This window comes from Papio anubis, chromosome 1 (assembly GCF_008728515.1).
Source record: "Papio anubis isolate 15944 chromosome 1, Panubis1.0, whole genome shotgun sequence".
In the NCBI taxonomy this organism is placed as follows: Eukaryota; Metazoa; Chordata; class Mammalia; order Primates; family Cercopithecidae; genus Papio; species Papio anubis.
The window spans coordinates 181135955-181162008 of record NC_044976.1 but is presented as its reverse complement, the minus strand read 5'-3'; the positions used below and the strand labels follow the sequence as shown (position 1 = coordinate 181162008).

Sequence of the window (26054 nt, the reverse complement as noted above, 5' to 3'; positions counted from 1 at the left end):
AGTAGAGACGAAGTTTCACCATCTTGACTAGGCTGGTCTTGAACTCCAGACCTCGTGATCCACCCACCTCGGCCTCCCAAAGTGTTGGGATTACAGGCGTGAGCCTCTGCGCCTGGCCTCATTTTTATAAGTGTATTTGTAGATATTCATCGTAGATCAAAGTATACACTTTCATACACACACACACACACACACACACCCTTTTCCAGATTCTGTGCAATCCCATGTGTTTGAGCTTTCTGGCGATCTGGCTCTAGAAAACTGAAGTGTCATTACAAAATAGATTGGGATACTTGGTGTCAAAAGCAGTATTTCTTATTCTTTTTAAACCTATACCCCTTTGATAGATATGAAAATCTCATACCATAGCTGTAGTAATATTGAATATGATTTTTTCAAACTACATATGCTTTATATTCCCCTACCCCCACCCAGGGATTTTCATAGACTCCTCTACATAGTTATGCCCTTAAGGAAGAGAATCATTACTTTAAAGAAAGTAGCAAAATACACCTGAAATGTTGATTTCTTCTCCATTTCTATTTGGGAATGTAGGTTACTAGAGAGAACTTTTACCTATTTATTCATTTATTCAACAAACATGGATCGAGTATACTATATGCAAGCTCTTTATGGTACAAATATAATGATGGTAGGCCACACAAAAACTTGTATGAGAATGTTAATAGCAGCATTATTTATATAGTTTAAAAAACTAGAAACAATTCAAATGTCTGCAGACTGAAGAATATTTAAACAAAATATATATTCACACAATGAAATACTATTTGGCAATAAAAGGAGTTCAGTATAACAGACTTACATTATGGTACAAAATGGATGAATGTCAAAATTATCATGCTAAGTAAAAGAACCCAGACAAACACAAAAGATTACATATTGTGTGATTCTTTTATATGGAATGTTCAGAAAAGGCAATTCAACAGAAATGGAATACAGATCAGTGTTTGCCTGGGGTAGGGGCTGGAAGTGGGGATTGAGAGCTAATGGCCATGATGGAAGTATATGAGGTGACAGAAATGTTGTTCTAAAATTGGGTTTTTATGATGATTGCACAACTCTATAAATTTACTAAAAGTCAGTGAATTGCATGTTTACAGTAGATGAATCCTGTGGTAGGTAAGTTATACCTCAAACATTATTTAAAATAAATTTTCATTATGAAAAAAGATAAAGATTTTAGAACTGTTACCTTTAGAGTTCAGTCAGTCAGTGAAGCAGACATAAACGAAGAATTATATGTAGTGTGCTTTGGCTGCATGTATGTGGTCCCAAAAGAGCCCTAAGGTGGGAGTTTCATTTGTGACTGAGAGAGTTGTTAAATATGAAAAACTTTATATAGAAAACAGTGTTTGAGATTAGCCTTGCAAAATAAGTAAGGAGTTTTCCAGATGGAGAGGCATTTGTGTCTTGACTTATTGTTGGCACACAGGAAGTAACAGTCCTCTTTCTTTTCATTTTTGGGCTTCTTACATTTTTAATATGCATGTAATGAGAAGTGTAAATGTATTGACAGTTCTGACTAAGGACGCTAAACAATTAGCAAATTTATATACTAATCTTTTAACAATTAAAGTTAAGCAATCTTATTACATGTGATATTCTGTCTTCTGGCTAATTTACCTGAGGTTTTTAGTCAGCAGAATAATTTATAGTTGCCCTTAGATAAATCCTTGTATTATTTCATTTTATGTTTGTGTGCATATTGTGTGTAATATTTTTTCAGATAACTTCTAAGTCATTAGGACATAAATACTTAAGTTGTTTGAACCTGACTACTTAATAAATAGAAGCATTAGTTATTTCTTTTGGCCTAGACAGATGAAAATATTACTGGAACACTAAGCGCATCGTGAACCAAGAAAGCACCAAGAAGTTCTATACTGTTTTTGATCTTAAGGATGATAAGACAAACATATTTACAATAGAAATGCTTAACATGTGTAAAAGAAGCCCTGAGATTCATTTTCTGTTGACTTCAGTAAGAGATTTTAAAATATGTGAATTGTTCTGTTTTTTACAATATGGAAGACTAGAAAGAAATCCAATAATCTCTTCGAAACACTAAAGTGACACATAAAATATACAAAATTATCAGGAAAAGAATAAAAATATGTATCTAATATGATTAAAAACATAAAGGAGAGCACAAAAACCATAAACAAAGAAGAAATCATTAAAATTGACTAGGCATATTTTTTAAACGACCAATTAGATCTTTTACAAATGAAAATATAATCATGGTAATTAGTACCTTAATAGATCAATTAAACTGTAGATTAGGTAGAGTTAAAGGGACAATTTATAAACTGGAAGATAGAGCTGAAAATTTACTCAGAATGCAACATAAAATTGATAAAGAGAAGAAAATATGAGAGATGTAAGAGACAAAGTAAAAAGATCAAGGGGTTATAATTGGTATCTTTATTTTCCCATGACCCGTTCCATATTTCCTTTGCCCTCAGCCAGAACCCCAACTGATTATTGGGTGACATGACCTAGACTTTAATTCGTAAAGGATCTAAATCTCAATAGTTCTTTTATTAATTACTGTAGGTTTTTTTTTGTTTTTGAGACATAGTCTCACTCTGTCACCCAGGCTGGAGTGTGTGGTGCCACAATCTCAGCTCACTGCACCCTCCACCTTCTGGGTTCAAGTGATTCTCACGCCTCAGCCTTCTGAGCACCTGAGATCACAGGCGTGCACCACCACACCCGGCTAATTTTTGTAATCTTTGTAGAGACGGGATTTTACCATGTTGGTCAGGCTGGTCTCGAACTCCTGGCCTCAAGTGATCCACCTGCCTCAGTCTCCCAGAGTGTTGGGATTACAGGCGTGAGCCACCATGCCCGGCCTGTTGTAGTTTTCCATTAACATATATTATTGGTCATGGAAGTAATCGAAGGTGTTCCAAAGTCTCCTGGGTTCCATACCTTGTTGCTCCTATTATGTTTCAGCAATTCACCTTTCCCTTGGTAATCAGGATCAGTCACTTTTAGCCAGTAAACCCCTTCTTTGTCTATTGTTTCATAGTACAAAGAACCCAAAATGGCCAGGTGGCAGTTGCATCTTCCAATTCAGCGGAACCATTGTTGTATTCCTCTGATGGAAGCATTTTCCCCTTGAGAACTAACCAACAGTCAGAGTTTAAGTCATAGATTGGGAAGCAAAAATTATGTGAGTGGATTATTATAGTATTGAGAGGAGCCACTCCTACTTCTACCCCTTGATTCCTAGACTGAATATTTTGGTTATGGTGGAGACATATGGCCTCATTATTGTATCCTGTAAGACAGAACCCCATCCTTTCAGAGTCTTGTCTCCCAACTTTTCTGTTAGGCCGTTGATTAGCTTTTCTATTAGGCCATCTATTTCTGGGTATATAATAAAAGACTATTTTATTCCGTGGCTATGAGCCCATTGCTTTTACTATTGTTGCTGTGAAATGAGTTCCTTGATCAGAAGCAAGGCTGTATATAATACCATGATAGTGGATAAAGCATTTGAGGAGATGGTGGTGCTAGAGAAGCATTATAGGTAGGGAAAGTACATCCATATCAAGAATGCTTTTATTCCAGGGAGGACAAATCTCTGTCCCCTGCCCAATAGAAGACATCCAACACAATCAACCTGCCAGTAGGTAGCTGGCCAGTCCCAAGGAATAATGGTAACATGTCTGGGGTTCAGTGCTAGTCTCTGCTGCCTGGTGAGTAGCTGCATTATCAGATGCGTAGCTGCATGCCAGGTGCTAGAGGTTGTATCGATTTTCCTCAGTGAAAATACCATATCCAGAATAGCAACTGCCATCACAGAGTCCACCTAGTTTACACCAATCCAGTTATTTGCCAAGATTCATCAAACTTCCGTGTAAACAAATGAGTTGAGAGAGGATGTGGTAGATATCCTATCCCTTTGTCTTTAAAGTCTGTGATTGTTGTACTAATTTCTGCAGTTCTATCTTGATAGGAAAAGTTCCAGGAACTGGCACAGCCCTTCCTTTCATCATGTTTCTTACCCGTGGGTCAGAATCACTGGAGAGTCTACCAGCAGCCTAGTAGTTCTATTCTAATTATACATCTTGGAACTGAAAAAGGAATCATAGGATGAATCTGTGGACCAACTGGGTCTTCTGTGAGTCTAATCTGGGCTGATATTTCATGTGTCACCTGAATATCATAAGTGTATAGTTTGATTGCTAAACCACAGTGATGCCTGGAGTCTCCAGAAGTTTGCCACTCCTAAGGAAAACACTCCTAGGGAAAAAGATTCAAAGTATGAGAGGGACTTGAAATGAGCAAGTTTCTCCATGGTTGACTTTGAAGATAGAGTTAAGAGTAGTCTCGAGGAGCTAAAAGCAGACCACAGATGAGAGACAGCAAGGAAACGGGAACCTCACTCTTAAAACTACAAAGAACTGAATTCTGCCACAACCAAGTGAGCTTGAATGTGAGCTTGAGAAAGCAGCCTAGCTAACACCTTGCGTTTAGCCTTAGGAGAGCCTGACAGAGAACCTAGCCACATCATCCTTGGACTTCTAACCTACAAAACTGTGAGCTAATAAATGGGGTTTCTTTAAGACACTATGTGTGTGATAATTTGTTATACAACAATACAAAGCTAATATACAAAAGCCAGTGACTAGTAATCTTTGCAAAGTCTGGATATTTCCCTTTCCCCAGTGCACAGTCACTCTAGTAAAAAGACATGAGGCCCTCTGAGGAAGGATTAGAGGAAGATCTACAGTATATACTTGTGACAGTGCTGCAGGAACGACCCGAAAGCAAGGCCAGCTTCCACTTCAGTCAGGGGTCTCTGGGTTTTTGAACTAGCATAGGTCTGGAAGCTAGTGAGAGGTAGTGACTCTTTCTTATAGTGACTAATATCAAGTATTTGGCCACCAGACCTGGAGTTTTTTTCTGTTACGTCAGTCAAGCAATATTCTAGTAGGTTGCCCATTTCTGTCTTTCCTGGGGATAACCATGACCAATTAACCACAGCCAAAATCTCAGCGGGCAAAAACATCTGTCCTCTTGCCTTTTATGGTAAATGTATTCACTTTCTTTTGATAGTTAAGTGCTGGCCTCTGGCCCTTCTGTTCCAAGGATCATTGAGTGTGCATTGCAATTAGGAACCCATCTCAGTGGATACATCTCTCATAGCCATTCCTGGCCTTCAATGGAGAGTAAACATAGAACTTTTTAAGGATGCAGGTGCTCTTCTCACTAACGTAATTCTGGATGCCTTACTGAAGGGATTATTTTCTGGGCCCCCTCAGGAGGATGTGATTGGTGTTGGAGAGGCGTAAGAGTGGTCCCTCGGAGCTAAAAGCAGGTCCCAGATGGGTTGACCCACATAGATGGATGAAATTTATTTGTAAAGAGGAATGGAAACATGATTTTGGTTTTGAATGCAATCTTAGATCATAGGAAATACAAGAAGATATAAATAGATTATAAAAGTTAAGAAAATGAAGGTCATGTAAAGGATTAAGAATAGAGATGAATCTTGGAAACATCCTATAGAAGGAAATTCTCTAGGAGAACGAGTGAATCATGAAGCAGTGCCAGACAGGACAAAAATACTAAAGGTTAGTTAAAGACAACAGCAAGGCAGTATAGCAGTAGATAAAGCAAGGAACGGGAGAACTATGATAAAGAATAAGTTGTAAATAATTCTTTGTTATTATTATATAATTTTTATCATTATTTATTGAGTGCTATGTCCCTTGGCATTTCTTTTTTTTTTCTTTTGAGATGGTGTCTCGCTCTGTCACCCAGGCTGAAGTGCAGGGCCGCGATCTCGGCTCACTGTAACCTCCGCTCACTGCAACCTCCGCCTCGCGAATTCAAGCAATTCTCCTGCCTCAGCCTACCAAGTAGCTGGGATTACAGGAGTGCACCACCACACCTGGCTAATTTTGTATTTTTAGTAGAGACGGGATTTCACTGTGTTGACCAGGCTGGTCTCGAAATCCTGACCTCAGGTGATCCGCCTGCCTCAGCCTCCCCAAGTGCTGGGATTACAGGCATGAGCCATCACACCCTTCCGGTCCCTTGGCATTTCTATGATTCATTTAATCTTTACAACCACTTTATGAGGGAGTTGGTATTTCCATTTCATATGAAAGTTGTAGAAGAGTTATAAAAAAAAGAAAACTCACTAAAATCATACAGCTAGTTAATGAGGCAAGAATTTGAACCCAAATCTTCCTGGGTCCAGTGAACTAAATTGTGACCTTGGAAGAAAAATTATAGAGTACTATTTTTAAATGTATGTGTAACACAAACACATATATTCAGATATACCTAATATTTTTAACACATAGCTTGCAAGTCTTAATCTCTTATAATACCTGTCTTAGAGAAGTAATGAAGGATAGTGGGAAATACAGGAGATTAAAAATCTAAAGCCCAAATTCTAATCCTGTTTCTGACCTGAACTGTATAACCAGAAACATTTAATGGCTTTTTAAAATTGAGATATTTCTATACCATAAAATTTGCCTCCTTAAAGTTTGTAATTCCATGGTTTTTCGTATATTCACAAGGTTGTACGCCCATCACTACCAATTCTGGAACATTTTCATCATCCTAAAGACATATCTCGTACCCATTAGCAATCACTTCCCATTCGCCTTCCGCTCAGTCCATGACAAGCATTAATCTTCTTTCTATCTGTGTGGATTTCGTGATTCTGGACATTTCATATTAATGGAATCATACGGTATTGGGTATTTTGTGTCTGATTTCTTTCACGTAATGTCTTCAAGGTTCATCCATGTCATAGCGTGAATTAGCACTTCATTCTTTTTTAATGGCTGATTCTATTGTGTGTTTATATGCACACACATGCATGCACACCACATTTTGTTTATTCCTCAGTTGATGGACATTTGGATTGTTTCCACTTTCTGGCTATTATAAATGCAAGTTTGTGTGTGTATGCAAGTTTTCTTGTGAACATATGTTTTCACCTCTCTTAGGTATATGCCTAGGAATGGAATTGCTGAATCATATGTTTAACCTTTCAAGAACTGCCAGCTTTCTTCCAAATACCAGAGAGGCTGCATTTTCACTCTTAGTGGCTCTTTACATTTTATTTATTCATTTTGTAAAAAGAAAGGTACATGAGGTTTTGTAGGGGGTAAAATGAAAGGAGTGTGTTACACAAAAATATTTTTTCCTATCGAGTTCTAAATATTACAAGTAGCAGTTTTTTTTTCCTAGAAATTCTAGGGGAACAAATGGGAATTATTAAAAATTCAGAAGTCAGTAGGAACTTTTTTATCTTACTGATTTGACAATTCTGTTTTATTTCTTATAGAGAAGCTCGCAGAGGCTCAGCGCAGGTTTGCTACACTTCAGAACGAGCTTCAGTCATCGCTGGATGCGCAGAAAGAAAGCACTGGTGTAACTACGCTGCGACAACGCAGAAAGCCAGTCTTCCACTTGTCCCATGAGGAACGTGTCCAACACAGAAATATTAAAGACCTTAAACTGGCCTTCAGCGAGTTCTACCTCAGTCTCATCCTGCTGCAGAACTATCAGGTACTTAGATTCTTACCCTAGAAAATGGCACTTTCAAGTAAATGAGAAATTTCAATAAATGGAAATACCCTAAAGTATTACTAGTGGGTCAGTTCCAAAAAGGAAAATCCTTAACATGTTATTATTCTTGGGGTTCCTACTGGCTAAAAGCCATGTGTCAGAGGCGATAAAACTGTGTTAACAAGACTTCTATTTTTGAAGATTCATGTTCTAAAAACTTTTGTATAATATTTAGGGGTAGCCCACAACTCAGGGACTAACAGTTTGCTTCCTATTTTTAGAGGCAGCTCTGATAGTCATGAAAAGAAATAATATGTCTCTCCAGCCACAGCCACTGTTGGCTATGTAAGGGCTTTTTTTTTTTCTTTTTTGAAACAGAGTCTCACTGTGTCACTCAGGCTGGAGTACAATGGCATGATCTCGGCTCACTGCAACCTCTGCCTCCTGGGTTCAAGTAGTTCTCCTACCTCAGCCTCCTGAGTAGCTGGGATTACAGATGCACGCCACCGTCCCCGGCTAATTTTTGTATTTTTAGTAGAGATGGGGTTTCACCATGTTGACCAGGCTGGTCTTGAACTCCTGACCTAAAGTGATCCGCTTGCCTTGGCCTCCCAAGCTTTGGGATTACTGGCATGAGCCAATACTCCTGGCCCATATGGGCTTTGATAGTCCTCCTAACCAATAGCAAAATTTCTACAAAAGCTATCAGATAGTTAATTTTTCTGCAGCTGACACTAATAAAACAAAGACCCTGACTTTTCGACTTGCAGCTGAAAGAATACTTCCAGTGTTCCTGTCCATGGGCTGCAATAAAATCATATTTTTTAAAGTTATTGAGAAAAGCATCTCCCTGATCTTTAAAGAGACCTTATGCACTATTTTTTTTTTCATTTTATTCTTGTGATTATTACTTATAGTGAGTGGTTAGGATCATCACAGGATGGTATACCATGTTAAAACTAAAGATTATGTAACAAAAGTATCACCTGGAGTGTTAGAATTTTAAAATAAAAAGTAATTAAAGCCCCATATCTGCAGTAACCTTAAATTGCTAATGCATGTGCTTATTTTTATCATTTTCTTCTATAATTCTACTTTGTTCTTTAGTGATTTAATATTTTATCATTTGAAGACAAACCTAGTAAGAAAACAATTTAGTAGAAAAATAATTACATATGTTTATATAGTGATAAATTCCTTTGCTTTGAGATTTGTTCATTGCTTTATAATTTAAAAAACAAAAAATGTATTTCCTCTTTCCTATAATGGTATAACAACGTTACCATATCATAGTTCATAAATTATGTTTGTGTGTTACATGGAAAAATCTTTGTTAAATTTCATTGTATTAACTTTCCTAGCAACTTTTGTTTGGGGTCATTATAAAATGCTCCTTGGGAAAACAAAAGTAATAGTTAATTATGAAAGTTCTGCTTTGTCTTCTATTCTTTGGGGGTCGTCTATTCTGTAAGAATACATTTATTTTGAGAATGAAGGAGAAAGGAAGATTGATTAAAAGCTATCTCTAAGTCATGATGTATGTATGCACCCCACACAGATTTTAAGATCATACATTAAAGCATGAGGGAAAAATATGTAAACAAATAAGTAAGGAAAGCCTATTTTGGAGTGAGTGCACAATATTTTACTGTTAGGAACATGTAATCAGCAAATTTGGGAGACCTCTGGTTTAAAGATCTAACCCTGCAATTTGAGTTTTCAGCTTTTTTGCATGCTGGGCAAAGAACAGCAGAATTTGAGATGTTGAAAGTATAGTATTTTGTTATTGTAGAAATTGGGGAAAAGTAGGAACTTCTACCCATTATAAACTGAACCCTGTACGTATGATCACTGCTTTGTTTCTACTTACTCTTCTTAGCACTCCCATATGCAAACTGAGAATGGGTGGAAGGAACATGAAAGTGAAGAGCACTGGGTGATCTTCCATTTTCCTTACTGGAACATGCGTGACTGCATGGCAGGGAGAGATGCGTACTCCTGTACCAGTCCTTCAGAAAACAAAGAACTAAATAAATGTGTTCAGTGCATGGCAAATGCAAAACATTTTCTGAAGATAATTCTTTTGACCAAAGCAGCAAAATAATAGAAATTAGCTATTTTGAAAATAAATATACAGAGAAAACAGGAAATAAAAACATTTTGAGCTTAGGACTTTCATTAATTTACTTGGAAGAGAAATAATAGTGTTCATAGTTCAGGGTTTCTTTGTGATACTAATAGCATACTACCTTGAAATGACTAAAAGAAATAAAAAAGAAGAGTCATCCTTTTAGTAGTAGATGCTTTTATGAAAGCTTTGCCATTTCCTTGAGTACTCAATCTTTGTCCAGCCAGCTCTGTCAGTGCTTAGTGCTTATTCTTTTTCATCTTTTTTGATGGTAGTAGAAATTATAGTTGTGTTTCTCATTTCTTTCTGTAGAATCTGAATTTTACAGGGTTTCGAAAAATCCTTAAAAAGCATGACAAGATCCTGGAAACATCTCGTGGAGCAGATTGGCGAGTGGCTCATGTAGAAGTGGCCCCATTTTATACTTGCAAGAAAATCAACCAGCTTATCTCTGAAACTGAGGTACAATAATCTCGTTTATTTACCACATATTTTCAGTTACATGCTTTATTTTTAGGGAAGCAATTCCTTATTTCTGTTATTTTGTAACTAGTTGCTAGCTTTGAATATATATGCCTTACTTGTGATTTTTTTTTTCATTTTCTTTTATCAGTATACATTCACCAAAAAGTTGTCAGAATATCATATATATAAATGGTGCAGAATTATTTGTGCATCACTCAAGTTTAGTATAACGTAACCAAAATGTAATACTTTGTCTTTCTAGGCTGTAGTGACCAATGAACTTGAAGATGGTGACAGACAAAAGGCTATGAAGCGTTTACGTGTGCCCCCTTTGGGAGCTGCTCAGGTTAGCATTTGGTTCCAGCAGTTTGTTTGGTTTCACCTATTAATAATCAACATGATATTTAGCTGGCCCCATTACCTTAAAAAAATTTTCAGCCAAAGTTTATAAGTAGTTGCTACTTTTCTTATTTTAGTTTTTAAAATATTATATGCTATATTTTACTTCATTCTGAATTATAATGTCTTCCACCTTTCTCTTCTCATACTGTACTTTTCTCTTATTTATTCTTACTGACATGTTAACTTGTTGGTATCATCAAATGATTAAGATGTGACTTAAAAAAAATGATCTGGTGGGTTCAGATGTGCTAGATTGCTATATAGCTTCATCCAAAATGCAGCAGTTACTCCAGAAGAGCATTTATTAAATGATATCTACACAGTAGTTATAAAAAAAAGAAAGCATTTATTAAGTGATATCTTCTGTGTCATAAAACAAGTCTCAATAAATATAGAAGGATTTAAGTCATACAAAGTATATTTTCAGGCAACAGTGGAATAGAAATCAATAACAGAAAGAGCTTCCATAACCTAATGAAAGGCATCTATTAAAAAAAAATAAAACCTCTACAGTTATTATCATACTCAATGATGAACACTGCATGCTTTTTCCCTAAGACGTGGCCCAAAAAAGGGTATTCACTTTTAACACCTGTATTCAACATCGTGCTGGAGATTATAGCCAGTATGGTAAGGGAAGAAAAAGAAATGAAAGTCATTCAGGGTAGAAAGGAAGAAGTAAAACCAGTGGGGTTTTGCCAGCGACTTGATGATCTATGTAGAAAATCTAGTGAATCTATAGAACAGCTACTAGAACTAATAAATGAGTTTAGCAAGGTCACCAAATATAAGACCAATATGTAAAATCATTTGTCTAGATACTTGCAAGAACAATAAAAAAATGTTTTGAAACATTTTTGAATGGAAATCAAAAAATGTTAAAGCAATGTTATTTATAATATAATCAAAATATACAATGCTTAGTAATAATTCTGACAAAAGATGTGTAAGGCCTTTACATTGAAAACAACAAAACACTGCTGAGCAAAATTAAAGACTTGAATGAGAGAGATCCTGTGTTCATGGGTATCTTGCACAAACCCAGTATTTTAAAGACACATTGTTTCTTCCTCAGGTGATCTATAGATATAATACAGTCCAGCTCAGAAATCTCAGAAGACTTTTTTTTTTTGTAAAATTGATAAGCAGATTTAAAATTTTATTTGGAAGCCAGGCACGATGGCTCATGCCTGTAATCTCAGAACTTTGGGAGGCTGAGGCAGGTGGATCACTTGAGGCCAGGAGTTCAATACTAGCCTGGCCAACATGATGAAACCCCATCTCGACTAAAATACAAAAATTAGCTGGGCTTGGTGGCACATGCCTGTAATCCCAGCTACTTGAGAGACTGAAGTACTAGAATCACTTGAACCCAGGAGGTGGAGGTTGCAGTGAGCTGAGATTGCACTGAGTGACAGAGCAAGACTCTGTCTCAAAAAAAAAAAAAGTATATGGAAAGGCAGAGGACCTAGAATAGCCAAAGCAACTTCGGAACATAAATTGAAGGATTAACATTATCTTATGAAAGCTTATTAAAGCTACAGTAATCAAGAGAGTGTGGTAGTAATGTCATGGTAGGCAAATAGATCAATGGACCAGAATAGAGTGTCCAAAAATAGAGTAGCATATTGCAGACAACAGATATTTGATACAGATATAAAGCAGATTAGTGGAGAAAGATAGCATTTTCAACTAATGATACTGAAACAGTTGAATTCCATATACGAAAAAAAAAAAAAAAATGAACTTTCATCCATTCTTCACACCATAAAGTTCTAAATGTACCATAGATCTAAATGAAAACTGAAAACTGCAGATTTCTAGAAGAAAATCTGGAAGAAAGTCCTAATGACTTTGAGTTATGCAAAGATTTCTTAGAAGTGATACCAAAAGCACCTCATCAAAGTTAAAAACGTATGCTCTCCAAAAGACACATAAGAGAATGAAAAGCAAAGCAAGAGACTAGCAGAAAATATTTATAAAACATATCTGTTAAAGGACTTATATTTAGAATATGTAAAGAACTCCAGTACTCAATAGAAGGAAAACAATCAAAATGGGCAAAAGACCTGAACAGTTCTTCATAGATGTACAGGTGGCAAATTAGCATGTGACGAAATGCTCAGTATCATTAGGCATTATGGAAATACCAGTTAAAATCACAGTAAGATAATACATTCTCTGTTAGATGACTAAAAACGACTAATCATACTAAATGATGGAGGAGTAGGAACTCTCTTTTCTAATACGCTGTGGTGGAATATAAAATGTATAATGAATAAACACATTTGAAAACAGTTTGGAAGTTTCTTAAAAGTACATCTACCATATGATCTAACTGTTACACTCCTAGGTATTTACCCAAGACAAATGCAAATATATGTTCATATAAAGACTTCAACACAAATGTTCATAGCATCTAAACAACCTAAATGTCTATCAGTAGGTGAATGGATAAACAATTTGTGGTATGTCCATACAATGAAATACTACTCAGCAATAAAAAGCAACAATCTATTGATAAATGTAACAACGTGGATAAACCTCAGATTAATTATATGTAGAGAAAGAAAGCATAAAAAAAAAAAGTGCCTACTGTGTGATATCATTAACCTAAGACTCCAGGAAAAATGCAAACTAATAAATAGTGACAGAAAGCAGATCAGTGGTTGCTTGTGGATAGAGTGAGGTAGGGTAGGCTGGGAGGAAAGGATTACAAAGGCACATGGGAAATTCTTGGGAGTCATGGATATGTTCTTTGTCTTGATTATGCTGATGGTTTTGTAGATGTTTATACAGTATCAAAACTTATCAAATCATACACTTTAAATATGTACAGTTTATTATATATCAATTTAGGCAGTAAAGCAGTTTTTAAAAATCCTAAGCATATTATTGTCAAACTGCTTGTAAATAAAGAGAAGAATCTTAAAAGCATCCAGGGAGCAAAGACACAAATTCTATACTTTAAGTATGTGCAATTTATTTATGTCAGTTGTTTTTGAATAAACATTTTAAAATTGGTTTCAAAAAATTAGGGTGTTTAAGAATACCTGTAGATATGGTAAGCTAAAGAAAACATAGATATGGTTATCTCTGGTGAGGAGGGAAGGTTTTGGGATCAGGGAGGAATAGGGACTTCAAAGTTAATGGAAATGTTCAGCTCCTAAATATGGATAATAGTTATAGGTTCGCTTTATTATTATTTGGTATCCTATGGATACCAAAATCCATGGATGCTCAAGTCCCTTATAAAATGGCATAGTATTGCATATAACCTGTACACATCCTCTTACATACTTTAAATGATCTCTGGGTTACTTATAAGACCTAATATAGTGTAAATGCTGTGTAAATAGTTGTTAATACTCAACGTTTTTATTTGTATTACTTTTTCTTGTTGTTTTGTTATTTTTTACTGGTTTTTGTTCCTGAATATTTTCAATCCACAGTTGGTTGATTCCTTGAATGTAGCATCCACATACTATAATTTAAGCCTAAGATTGTAATCTTGCTTATTTCATGACACAGATTTCTATTTAAAAAAAAACTCAATTAATTGGCAACTTGAATAGTATTATAGTATGATGAAGGTTGATTCTCTGGTTCCAATTTATAAAAATTTAGAACATAAAATATTATTTTCATAGTAGAATATTGAGACTCACTCTACTATTTTATTACAGCATATTAGTAAATACAATCAGTGTTTTGTCCTATACTCAAAATGCTGTTTTTCTGTCCACAGCCTGCACCAGCATGGACTACTTTTAGAGTTGGCCTATTTTGTGGAATATTCATTGTACTGAATATTACCCTTGTGCTTGCCGGTAAGTAGTTTAAATTTTGAATTAATTTATTCTTACCAATATGCCTGTGTCATATTCTGCCCCTCTGTAAGGAATTATGCATGCAACTACCAAAGCTACTGAAAGATAAATCTATCAGAGCTAAGTTTTTTGTCCTTATAAATGTGTGGGGTTTTTATGGCTGTTTGTTTTGTTGGAGTTTTTCCCCATATGAGGATGGTTATTCTCTAAAACATTGCTTGTTTATGACCTCTTTTTCTTCATCATTTTCTAGTTTCTGTATATAACTTTCATATAGTTTTTTAGAGTTTATCAAAAACCTTGGCTCTCTTGATCATAGATGAGGATAAATAATGTTACCAAATTCATTCACAAAGCTCTTTCACTTTGCTTATTGGAGACCCTCTCACATCATTTTCAAAATCTATTTAAAATTACTTTGCTTATAGTGTTAAGAAGCTTGGTTGTATAATTTCCTATTATAGAAGTAAAAACAATTAGAAAGAGGTAGGAAGGATTCCTAGGAGCAGCTGCACTCCCAACATCAAGAAATGATATAACAGCAAAGGAAGCATAATCTTACTAAATCTCCCCAAAGAATTTGACACATCCCACAGTAGCATTTGACATAATCAGTCACCACTTCTTGAAACACTCTGTTTGATTGTTTTTTCTGGAGAAACCATACTCTGCTGGTTTTCCTGTTAAATTTTACTGGCAGTTTGTTCCCAGTCTCCTTTGCTAGCTATACTTTTCTTTGTGACATCAAAATGTTGGGGTATAGTGCTGGGCTGAATCCTTCAATCTCCTCTGTCTATATTTGTTTCCTATCTAGGCAATCTTATTCAAGCCTATGGCTATAAATACCGTCTATATGCTAATGCCTCCCAAATACATGTTTTCTCTTCTGAAAGATGTCTACTTGGCTGGTTGGATTTGTCTAGTAGATATCTCAAACTTACACAGACAAAAGATCCCTTGATTTTTACCCCCAAATATGCTCTTCTGTCTGGCATCACCTTTCATCCATTTCCCAGTCCAAAATCTTTTAGTTTCTCTTTTCCTTCATACTTAATCTTTAGTCCATCAGCAAATCTTGTTGGTCTGTCTTCAAAATATGTTCTAAATGTGTTTACTTCTCACCACCTTGGCCAGTGCCACTCTTGTCTAAGCAGCCATTTCTTTCTTTTTTTTTTTTTTTTTTTTTTTGACATGAAGTCTCGCACTGTCGCCCGGGCTGGGATGCAATGGTCCAATCTCGGCTCACTGTAACCTCCACCTCCTGGGTTCACGTGATTCTTCTGCCTCAGCATCCTGAATAACTGGGCTTACAGGCACACACCACCACACTTGCCTAATTTTTTGTATTTTTAGTAGAGACAGGGTTTCACTATGTTGGCCACTGGTCTTGAACTCCTGACCTTGTTATCCACCCACCTCAGCCTCCCGAAGTGCTGGGGTTACAGGCATGATCTGCTGCGCCTGGCCAGCAGCCATTTCTTGTTTAGTATATAGCATCCTTCTGGACTCGGGTCTCCTTGCATCTACTCTTGCCTCCTTATAGCCACTAGTGTCTTTCCCCTCCTCCCCCAATGGAAGTTAGATCATGTCACTCTCCTATTCAAAATTCATTCATGGCTACTCTTAAAATAAAATTTGAACTCCTTACCATTGCCTACAAGAACCTACAGGATCTCACCTCTGTGGGCCTTTCCGATATTATATTCTGTCATCTTCCCCCACACTCAGCTTCACTTTTATTTCCAACCACACTTGTGCTAGTATTTCTTAGATGCATCAAGCTCATTCTAATCTAAGAGACTTTGCAGTTGCCTAAAGAGCTCTTCCCCAAGATGTCTATCTAGCTTATTTCATCACTTCATATAGGTCTGTATTCAAATGCTATATTCTTAGTAGGGTGTTCCCTGATCACCCAACCCTAAACTAATCTATTCTGTCCCTTTAGCCTACGTTAGTTTTCTTCTGAGTACATATACTTACCTGACATTATATATTTATATTTCTTGTGATCTGTTTTCCCACTGGAATATATATTTTCTTGATGCCTGGGATTTTTTGTCTCTCCTATATCTCTAGCACCTAGAACACTGCTTAGACCATAGTAGGGGCTCGAAAATTATTGGGGAAGTTTGAATGGCTGGAAGAGAAAGAGAAAGATGAAATTAAATGATATTCAGAAAACACATGCACAAACATCAGAAAAACAGACATAAATCTCAAACCTTCTTATAGTCAAGGACTTTTAAGGGCAGATAACCTTGGTATACCTAAGAGTCTATGTAATTGGGCTCATAATAACTGAATCATTAATAAAGGCCTAAATTTTGTTCAGTGAAGTCTGCAAAGAAATATTAGGTTGGTGCAAAAGTTGCCATTACTTTTAATGGAAAAAACTGCAATTACTTTTGCATCAACCTGTATGATTTAGAAATAGATGTTATTATTTGAATATCCATAATATTCCATTTCAGACTTTTAGTAATCATAATAATGCCCAAATAAGGAAGCTTTATGTCACTGTCATACTTACTGTTCTTGATTGCAGGGACTATGTATTGTTGCATTTTAAGTTCCCAGCACATTGTCCAGGTTTATAGCAGATATTCAAGAGATAATTTACTGAACTAATTATTCCTCATAAACATTCTGCTTAAGACTATCAATTGTATATTATGAAATGATAACCTACATTGTAATGGCTTTTAGAGAGCATATGAATTTTACCTATTAACAGTGTGTTTTCATTTGTATTGTTAGAGTTCTTTCTACCAGTTACTAAAAATCAACTCTAATAGTTATTGTCAACCCTGAGTTTATGATGTAGTGTTGCTCTAATTTATGATCATATTTTGATCTGGTTCTATTTCCTTAAGTGAATACAGTCTACTTATGTAGAATACATGAAAATAATACAACTAAAAAACTCAGATCTATGTTACCAAGCTAGCTGTAGTGGAAGGAACAAAAGGTCTGCCTGGGTTTCAGTTTCAGCTCCACTGTTAGTTGTTTTGGTTTTAAGGACATCATTTAACTTCCCTGAAACAGTTCCCTCATCTGTTAAATGAGTTTAACACCTTAAATTTGCAGGGTTCTTTAGAGTTCATTCATTCATTCAACAAGTAAATTTTATGTGTCTAAAGGTTATGCTTGATGCCCACAAGTCTTAAGTAAGAGAATCCCTTTCCTTATGAAATGTATTATGCCAGGGAGATTAAGGCATATATTAAAGCAATATACTGCAAGATAGGAGGTGTTAAATATTCTAAGCAGTTCAAAGAGACAAGTGATTACTTTTAAATGAGAGCATCAGGGAAGACTTCATGGGAGAGATGACGTTTATGCTAGACAATGGTGGAATGAAAGCCATTTCAAGAGAAGGAGACAGATGAGCAAAGAGATTTAGTTGGCCTGGGGTGGGGATGGAGTGTAGAATGAGGGAGTGAGTTATGAAGGAGAGAAGTGATAAATGGGCCAGAGTGGGGAATATTAGATGAGAAGGGTGAAAATGTAGCTTGAGGCCAGCTCATAGGGATCAGATAAGAAGTGTAAGTAAAACATGTTTGTAGTTGCAAAGTGCTATGTCAGTATAAGGTATAGATGGTGGGGAATGTTCTTTCTGTAGAAAATGCCTTAGTCATTTGTAGGTGGAATTTTTTTTTGTTTAATTTTCAAGATGAGCATGGTGGTATTATCATTAAAAAAAGACATAAGAAAAAAATAAATTTTTCCATTCTTTTTATGTGAATTAATTGAAAGTTTTACAATTTGAGGTTTTTTTCTTTAGTATGTACAGACTATGTTTTTGTAAGACATTCTGATTTGTTTTTTATGTGTGCGGTGTATGCATTTAGTGTTATGCATTATGTTGTCTCACCTCAGAACCTTTCTTTGTTTGATCTTTGTGCATGTCATAGCGGGGAGGGTAAATATAGTTAAAGCCAGCTGTCTATCCTTTTTTATTTCCCAGTGGGTGCTTGAGAGATAACAGTGTTGAGAGTCAAAGAGAAACACAGTTGTAGTATGCATGTACAAGCACGATTCTTTTTTTCAAACACTCACATTAAAAAAAATGTGCATAATTGCTGTGGTTTTTCAAGGGGATGTGACCTAGTGTTTAATAATTTCTCTGAAAATCACATATTTCAGATTTTAATTTCATGAAGATGAAAAGTTGACTATTTAGATTTTTTTTCAAACTTGTTTCTTTTGCAGGTTCCTACTAACATATATAACTTAATTTGGTACAATAACAGTATACCATATTTCACTTACTGGTTTGATCATTTACAGTGAGTATAAGGCGTGAAATAGGCACTGGTACACTAGTGGTAAGAGTACTCATTGTTGCTATCTCTTTGGAGGATAATTTGGCAGTGTGTGTAAAAATTTTAAGCCTAATTACATTGATTAAGCAGTTTTGTTTCTAGAAATTTATCCTACAAACATACTTGTACATGGTTGCAAAGACATGTATGCCAGGAGGATAGTCATTGCCGTTTTGTTTATAGTAGAAAAATCCTAGAAACCACTCAAATATTCATAAATTGATAGCTCTTTAAATTATATTACCTCTATACGGTGGAATACCATGGAGATAATGAAATGAACGAGGTAGTGGTGGGAGTGAAAATGGACACAGCACTTTGGAGAAGTTTTTGGCAACAGGAATCGGCTTTGTGGAAGACAATTTTTTCACTGGGCCGGCGGGTAGCAGGGGGAGTGGTTTCAAGATGAAACCTTCCACCTCCGATCATCAATCATTAGTAGAGAACCCTCCCATGTGCAGCTGACAATAGGGTTTGTGCTCCTATGGGAATCTAATGCCCATTATGTAACAGGAGGCGGAGCTCAGGCGGTAAAGCTCTCACCAGCCTCTCACCTCCTGCTGTGTGGCCTGGTTCCTGACAGAGCACGGACCAGTACTGGTCCATGGCCTGGAGATTGGAAACCCCTGTAGTAACCTATGACCCAGTTCTAATAGAAATGCTTACATATGTCCACCAAAAGACATGTATGAGAACACTTAAGTAATATTGTTTGTAATAGTATCCAGTCATGCACGATGTAACAATGTCTTGGTCAGCAGCAGACTGCAGATATGAAGGTAGTCCCATAAGATTATAATGGAGCTGAAAAATTCCTATTGCATAATGGGGTAGGAATCATAGCTGTCATAGCATAACACATTACTCACATGCTTGTGGCGATGTTGGTGTAAACAAACCTATTGCACTGCCAGCCACATAAAAGTTTAGCACTTAAAATTAATGTGCATAATACCTGATCATAATAAATATTACTGATTTATGTATATACTATACTATACTTTTTATTATTTTAGAGTGAACTCCTCCTACTTATTAATAAAAGAGTTAACTGTAAAACAGCCTCAGGCAGGTCCTTCAGGAGGTGTTCCAGAAGAAGGCATTAGTAGAATAGGAGATGACGCTCCCTGTGTGTTATTGCCCCTGAAGACCTTCCAGTGGGACAAAATGTGGAGTTGGAAGACAGTGATATTGGTGATTCTGATCCTGTGTAGGCCTAGGCTAATATGTGTGTTAATGCCTTAGTTTTTAACAAAGTTTAAAAAGTAAAAATAAAAATGTAAAAGTAGAAAAAAGTTTATAAATAAGGATATAAAGAAAAAATATGTCTGTTTTGTTATACAGTGTGTCCATGTTTTAGGCTAGGTATTATTACAGAAAGTTAAAAGGCTTAAAAATTTTTTAAGTTTATAAAGTTAAAAAGTTACAGTGAGCTAAGGTTAATTTATTATTGAAGAAAGAAAAAAAAATTTTTTTAATTCAGTGTAGCCTAAGTGTGCAGTGTATATAAAGTCCACAGTAGTATAAATTAATGTCCTAGGTCTTCACATTTACTCGCCACTCACTCACTGACTCACCCAGAGCAACTTCCAGTCCTATAGCGCCATTCATTCTAAGTACCCTATACAGGTGTGCCATTTTTATAATCTTTTATACTGTATTTTTACTGTGTCTTTTCTATGTTTAGATATGTTTAGAGACACAAATACTACCATTGTGTTACAATTGCCTACAGTATTCAGTACAGTAACATGGTGGACAGGTTTGTAGTCTAGGAGCAATAGGCTCACATAACTGTAAGTGATGAGAATAACAAACTAACTACATACAAGAACATGATGGCTGTAACAAATGTTGAACAAAACAAGCCAGACACAAAGAGTACATATTACATTATTCCATTTACATAGAGTTCAAAAAACAGGCAAGAATCAGGAGTTTAGCCTTGGGGAATGGATAGCAATTAGAAAGAATATGAGCAGGAGCTTCTAGGATGCTTGTAATATGCTGTGTTCTGGGTGCTGATACACTTCATTTTTCATCATGCTGTATACTTAGGATTTATCCATTTTTCTATATGTATGTAACACTTAGATTCAAAAAGTTTACATTAGAAAATGAGTGAGATCTTTGTGCACTGATACTGGAAAATCTCCACTCCAGGATATAAGTGAAAAAAAAAAAAGGTATGGAATAGCATATATAGCATGCTCCCAGTTGTAATTGGTGATTTGTTTTTTAAAAAATAGTATGTGTTTCTCTATGCATCAAGAAGTTCTTGAAAGATAATAGACAAATTGTTAACATGTTTTTCTTCAGAAGATCTGGAGTGAGACGAGGCTTCTCATAATCTTTATAATATTTGAGGTTATTTTCCTATACACATATATTACTTATTAAAATGTTTTTAATGTTCCTTTAAAGAAAAGTGATTTGGCAACTTAATACAGAGAGGACTGTAATTTTGTAAGTTTTAGAACAAATTTCTGTTTGATTTTTTTTTTTTAAACAGGTACATTTTGGCTTATGTACACAACCTAGCGCCATTGTTAAGTGTGCAGGCTTTGGTGCCAGATTGTAGGGTTATTAAATCCTTGTAATCCTGAGCAAGGAACCTATTTTGAGTAAGCCTTAGTTTCTTCATGTATCTGCTGAGGAAAACCAATATATAGTGTTGCAGTGAGAACTAATGAAATTTTGCCTGAAAAACATTGAGCACATTGCTTACCCCAAAATAAATGCTTGAGGAATGTTAGCTGATTTTTAAGTTAAAAATTCATGAAGCCATGGGGAGTTTGTGATGGGACCTTATATATCTTTTATTCTTGGGACTCACAGATCAGAGAGATGGTATACTTATTCTTAAAAAGAAATGACACTAATTTGTTTTTTGATTCCCTGGAATTTTTTATGATGATCTTGTCTAGCAAGAGTTATTATGGTTTAATCCCCAGTAAATTTACAAAAGCTTACTTCAGGGAGATCATGCCAAATGAAAGAGGTTTCATTGTATTGCTTACATATGCCCTTAGGTTTTAGATTTATTTGCAATTGAAAGTTTTGGATCTTTGATGAATAACTTGACTATTAACAGTTAAAATTGCTTTTTGCTTTTTGAAACTTTCTCCTTCAGAGACAGGGTCTCTCTCTATTGCCCAGGCTGAAGTGCAGCGGCCCCATCCTAGCTCAGTGGAGCCTAGACTAGACCTCCTGGGTTCAGGCGATCCTCCTGCCTTAGACTCCTGAGTAGCTAGGAATAAAAGCATGCAGTAGCACCATGCCTGGCTAATTTTTTAACTTTTTTGTAGAGACAGGGTCTCACTATATTGCCTAGGCTGGTCTTGAATTCTTTGTGATCCTCCCACTTTGGCCTCCCAAAACACTGGGATTACAGGAGCCACCAGGCCTGGTCCCTGTTTTTTGAATCATTTTGAAAGTAAATGAGTTCATTAGCTTAAATATAGTATTTGCATTCAGAAGAATATATCTTTAGCATTTACTGTTTTACAAAGGTCCTTGAGGTTTTTGTTGTTGTTGCTGCTGTTTTGGTTTTTACTGGCTTTTCTAACAAATTGTGGAGTTCAAGGATATTTTATTCAGATTATATTTGCTGAAAGCCTTAGAGATTTTTCTAGTTCCTATGTTGTCAAGTAGAACTTAGGTAAACATGTGTTTAGATTTTTATAAATATGGATTACATTTTCTGTTCATGGCAATTTTTTTCCTATGTAGAACAGAATACTACTTTTGCTAAGGTCATGAATATTTGAACCCTAACCAGGCTATTTCGCTTTCTTTTGTGTATGGCCACAGATATTACCTAGACAGAATTAGAAGATTTTGATATATTAGAGCAAATCTATCATCACCACTACTAAAACGGTTCAAAATATATACCTAGGCCAGGCGCGGTGGCTCACGCCTGTAATCCTAGCACTTTGGGAGGCCGAGGCGGGTGGATTACCTGAGCTCAGGAGTTGGAGACCAGCCTAGGCAACATGGCAAAACCCTGTCTCTACTAAGAATACAAAACAGTTCCCTGGGTGTGGTGGTGTGTGCGTGTAATACCAGGTACTTGGGAAGCTGAGGCAGGAGAATCACTCGAACCCAGGAGGCCGAGGGTACAGTGAGTCAAGATCATGCCATTGCACTCCAGCCTGGGCGACAGTGCAAGACTCTGTCTCAAAAAAAAAAAAAAAAAAAAAAAAATTACATATATATATGCGCCTAACATAGGAATTAGTAATGACATCGTAAGATGTATTTATTACTTTTTTCCTTTTCTATTTTTTTTTGAGGTGAAGTTCACATAACATAAAATTAACCATTTTAAAGTTAACAATTCAGTGGCATTCAAGTACATTCACAGTGTTGTACAACCACATCTATCTAGTTCCCAGACATTTTCATCAGCCCAAAAGGAAACCTCACTCTCCATTCCCTGTCCTCAGCTGCTGGCAACCACTAATCTGCCTTCTGTCTCTATGTTCCTATTCTGGGTATGTCCATAAATGGCGTCATACAATATGTGGTATTTTGTGTTTGGCTTCTTTTACTTGGCATAATGTTTTCAAGGTTCATCCTTGTTGTAGTATGTATCAGTACTTCATTCTTTTTTTGGCTGAGTAATATTCCATTTTTTGTATATATCACAATTTGTTTATCCATTCATTCATTGATGGACATTTGGGTTATTTCTATCTTTTGGCTGTTGTGAATGGTACTGTTAGGAACATGCATAAACATGGATTTGTTTAGTACCTGTTTAATTTTCTGAGGCGCTACCAAACTGTTTTTCACAGAGTCTTTACCATTTTCCATTCCTACTAGCAGTTTATGAGGATTCTGTTTTCTGCACATCCTTTCCAACACTTGTTTTCTGTATTTTTATTTTCTTCATTATATCCATCCAAATGGGTATGAAGTGGTATCTCGTTGTGGTTCTAATTTGCATTTCTCTAATGACTAATCATATTAAGCATCTTTTCATGTGCTCATTGGCCATTTATATATATTTTTGGACAAATGTCTATCCAAGTCCTTTGCCCTATTTTAATTGAGTTGTTCATCTTTTTCATTGTTAAGTTATAAGAGTTCTTCATGTATTCTAGATACTAGACCTTTATTAGATAAATGATTTGCAAATATTTCTCCTTTTTTTTTTTTTACTTTCTTGATAATGTCTGCTGATGTTTTAATTTTTGATGAAGTCTCATTTATCTATCTTTCCTTTTGTTGTGTGTACTTTTGTTGTGATACCTAAGAATCCATGGCTAAATTCAAGGTCATGAAGATTTATCCTTATGTTTTCTTCAGAATTTTATGGTTTAAATTCCTATATTGAAGTCATCGATGAGTTTTGAATTGATTTTTGTATATAACGTGAGACAAGGGACCAACTTCATTTTTTTGCATATCCAGTTGTCCCAGGACTGTTGTTGAAAAGAATATTATTTTCCACTGAATGATGTTGGCACTCATGTTAAAAATCAATCAGCCATCGATGTATAGGTTTATCCCTGGATTCTCAGTGCTATTCCATTCATCTATATGTCTGTTTTCGTACCAGTGCCACAATGTTTTGATTACTATAGCTTTGTATTAAGTTTTAAAACCACAAAGTATGAGTCCCTAACTTTGTTCTTTTTTCATTATTGTTTTGGCTATTTGGGACCTCTTGGAATTCCATATGAATTTAAGGATTGACTTTTCCAGTTCTGAAAAAAAAGCCATTGGAATTTTGGTAGGGATTGCATTAAATCTGTAGATTGCTTTGGGTAGTATTGCCATCTTAACAATATTAAATCTTTCCATGAACACAGGATTCTTTTCTACTTTAATTTCTTTAATTCTTTTCTACAAACTCAAAAGCAATGTTTTGAGTTTGTAGTATACAAGTCTTTCACTTACTTGGTTAGTTATTTCTAGATGTTTTGTTCTTTTGAATGTTGTTGTAGTTGCTATTGTAGTTAGAATTATTTTCTTTTTTTTTTTTTTAAGATGGAGTCTCGCTGTGTCGCCCAGGCTGAAGTGCAGTGGCTGGATCTCAGCTCACTGCAAGCTCCGCCTCCCGGGTTTACGCCATTCTCCTACCTCAGCCTCCTGAGTAGCTGGGACTACAGGCGCCTGCCACCTCGCCCGGCTAGTTTTTTGTATTTTTTTTTAGCAGAGACGGGGTTTCACCGTGTTCACCAGGATGGTCTCGATCTCCTGACCTCGTGATCCACCCGTCTCAGCCTCCCAAAGTGCTGGGATTACAGGCTTGAGCCACCGCAGCCGGCCAGAACTATTTTCTTGATTTCATTTTCAGATTGCTCATTGCTGATGTATGTGAACACAACTGAATTTTGTGTGTTGATCTACAACTATGATGAATTTACTAACTCTAGTAGTTTTATTGTGGATTCTTTGGGATTTGTGTTATTTTTGTTTCCTGACTGTTGTAATGTATCTGTGGTCTTTGCTTAGGATTCAGGATGTAAAACTATGTATCGTTTTCCATTTATAAGTTCCTGACTAATCTTGCCTTTGTACTTGTTCCCTTGTAGTCTGTTCACATAACAGCTAGAGTAGCCCTTTAAAATAATTCATGAGGTCATGGCATGTATATACAAAACCTTCTACAGGCTTGTACATAAGAGCTTAAGTCTTGACAAAGTACTGCAGAGCTCTGTCTGATCTGCCGCTGGCCAATTCTTTACCACTATACCTTTGTTTATTCCAATCATAGCAACCTGACTTTCTTCCTAGAGCAATCTGTCTTAAGGCCCTTTGTACTTTCCTTCTCTACATGGAGCCATCTTCCCCCAAACATTCCAATGCTTTGTTCTGTATTTCCTTAAGGTCATCTCCTTAAATGTCGTCTCCTGAGAGTCTTCCCTGACCAGCCCTACCTAAAATAACACCTAACATCATTATTTATCTCCTTACTCTATTTTTCCTTCAAATCCCTTATCTGACTTTATGCAGAAGAGAAGTTTCCTGAAGATATGTATTTTGTCTGTTGTTCATCACTGAATCGCTACCTCTTAGAATGGTGTCGGGTATAATAGGCACCTAATCAATACTTGTCAAATGAAGGAATAAAGTTTCCTCAAGTAAAAGGAAAAAGAAACTAATATATACTGAATACTCATAATGAGCGCCAAACATTATTCTAGGCCTTTGATATATGTTGTTCACATTTAATCTTCTTAATAAAGTTATGAGAATAGATATTATGCCCATTGATCAACAAAGAAACAGAGACTTAAAAAAATAAATAATTTGTGATCATGGTATCTCCCCTGCCAGGTATGTGTAACAAACCTGCACGTTATGCACATGTACCCTACA

General features: G+C 36.0%; 1 protein-coding gene across 2 annotated transcripts in view; it reads left to right on the top strand.

Annotated features, from left to right (window-relative positions):
* XPR1 (xenotropic and polytropic retrovirus receptor 1) overlaps positions 1–26054 on the top strand; it is a 265026-nt gene that overhangs the window by 176644 nt on the left and 62328 nt on the right. For both annotated transcript variants that reach the window (XM_031658032.1, XM_031658034.1), the window contains exons 4-7: positions 7346–7569; positions 10010–10159; positions 10425–10508; positions 14313–14394. In XM_031658032.1, coding sequence (XP_031513892.1) covers positions 7346–7569; positions 10010–10159; positions 10425–10508; positions 14313–14394 — 540 coding nt within the window. The remainder of the gene's footprint in view (positions 1–7345; positions 7570–10009; positions 10160–10424; positions 10509–14312; positions 14395–26054) is intronic.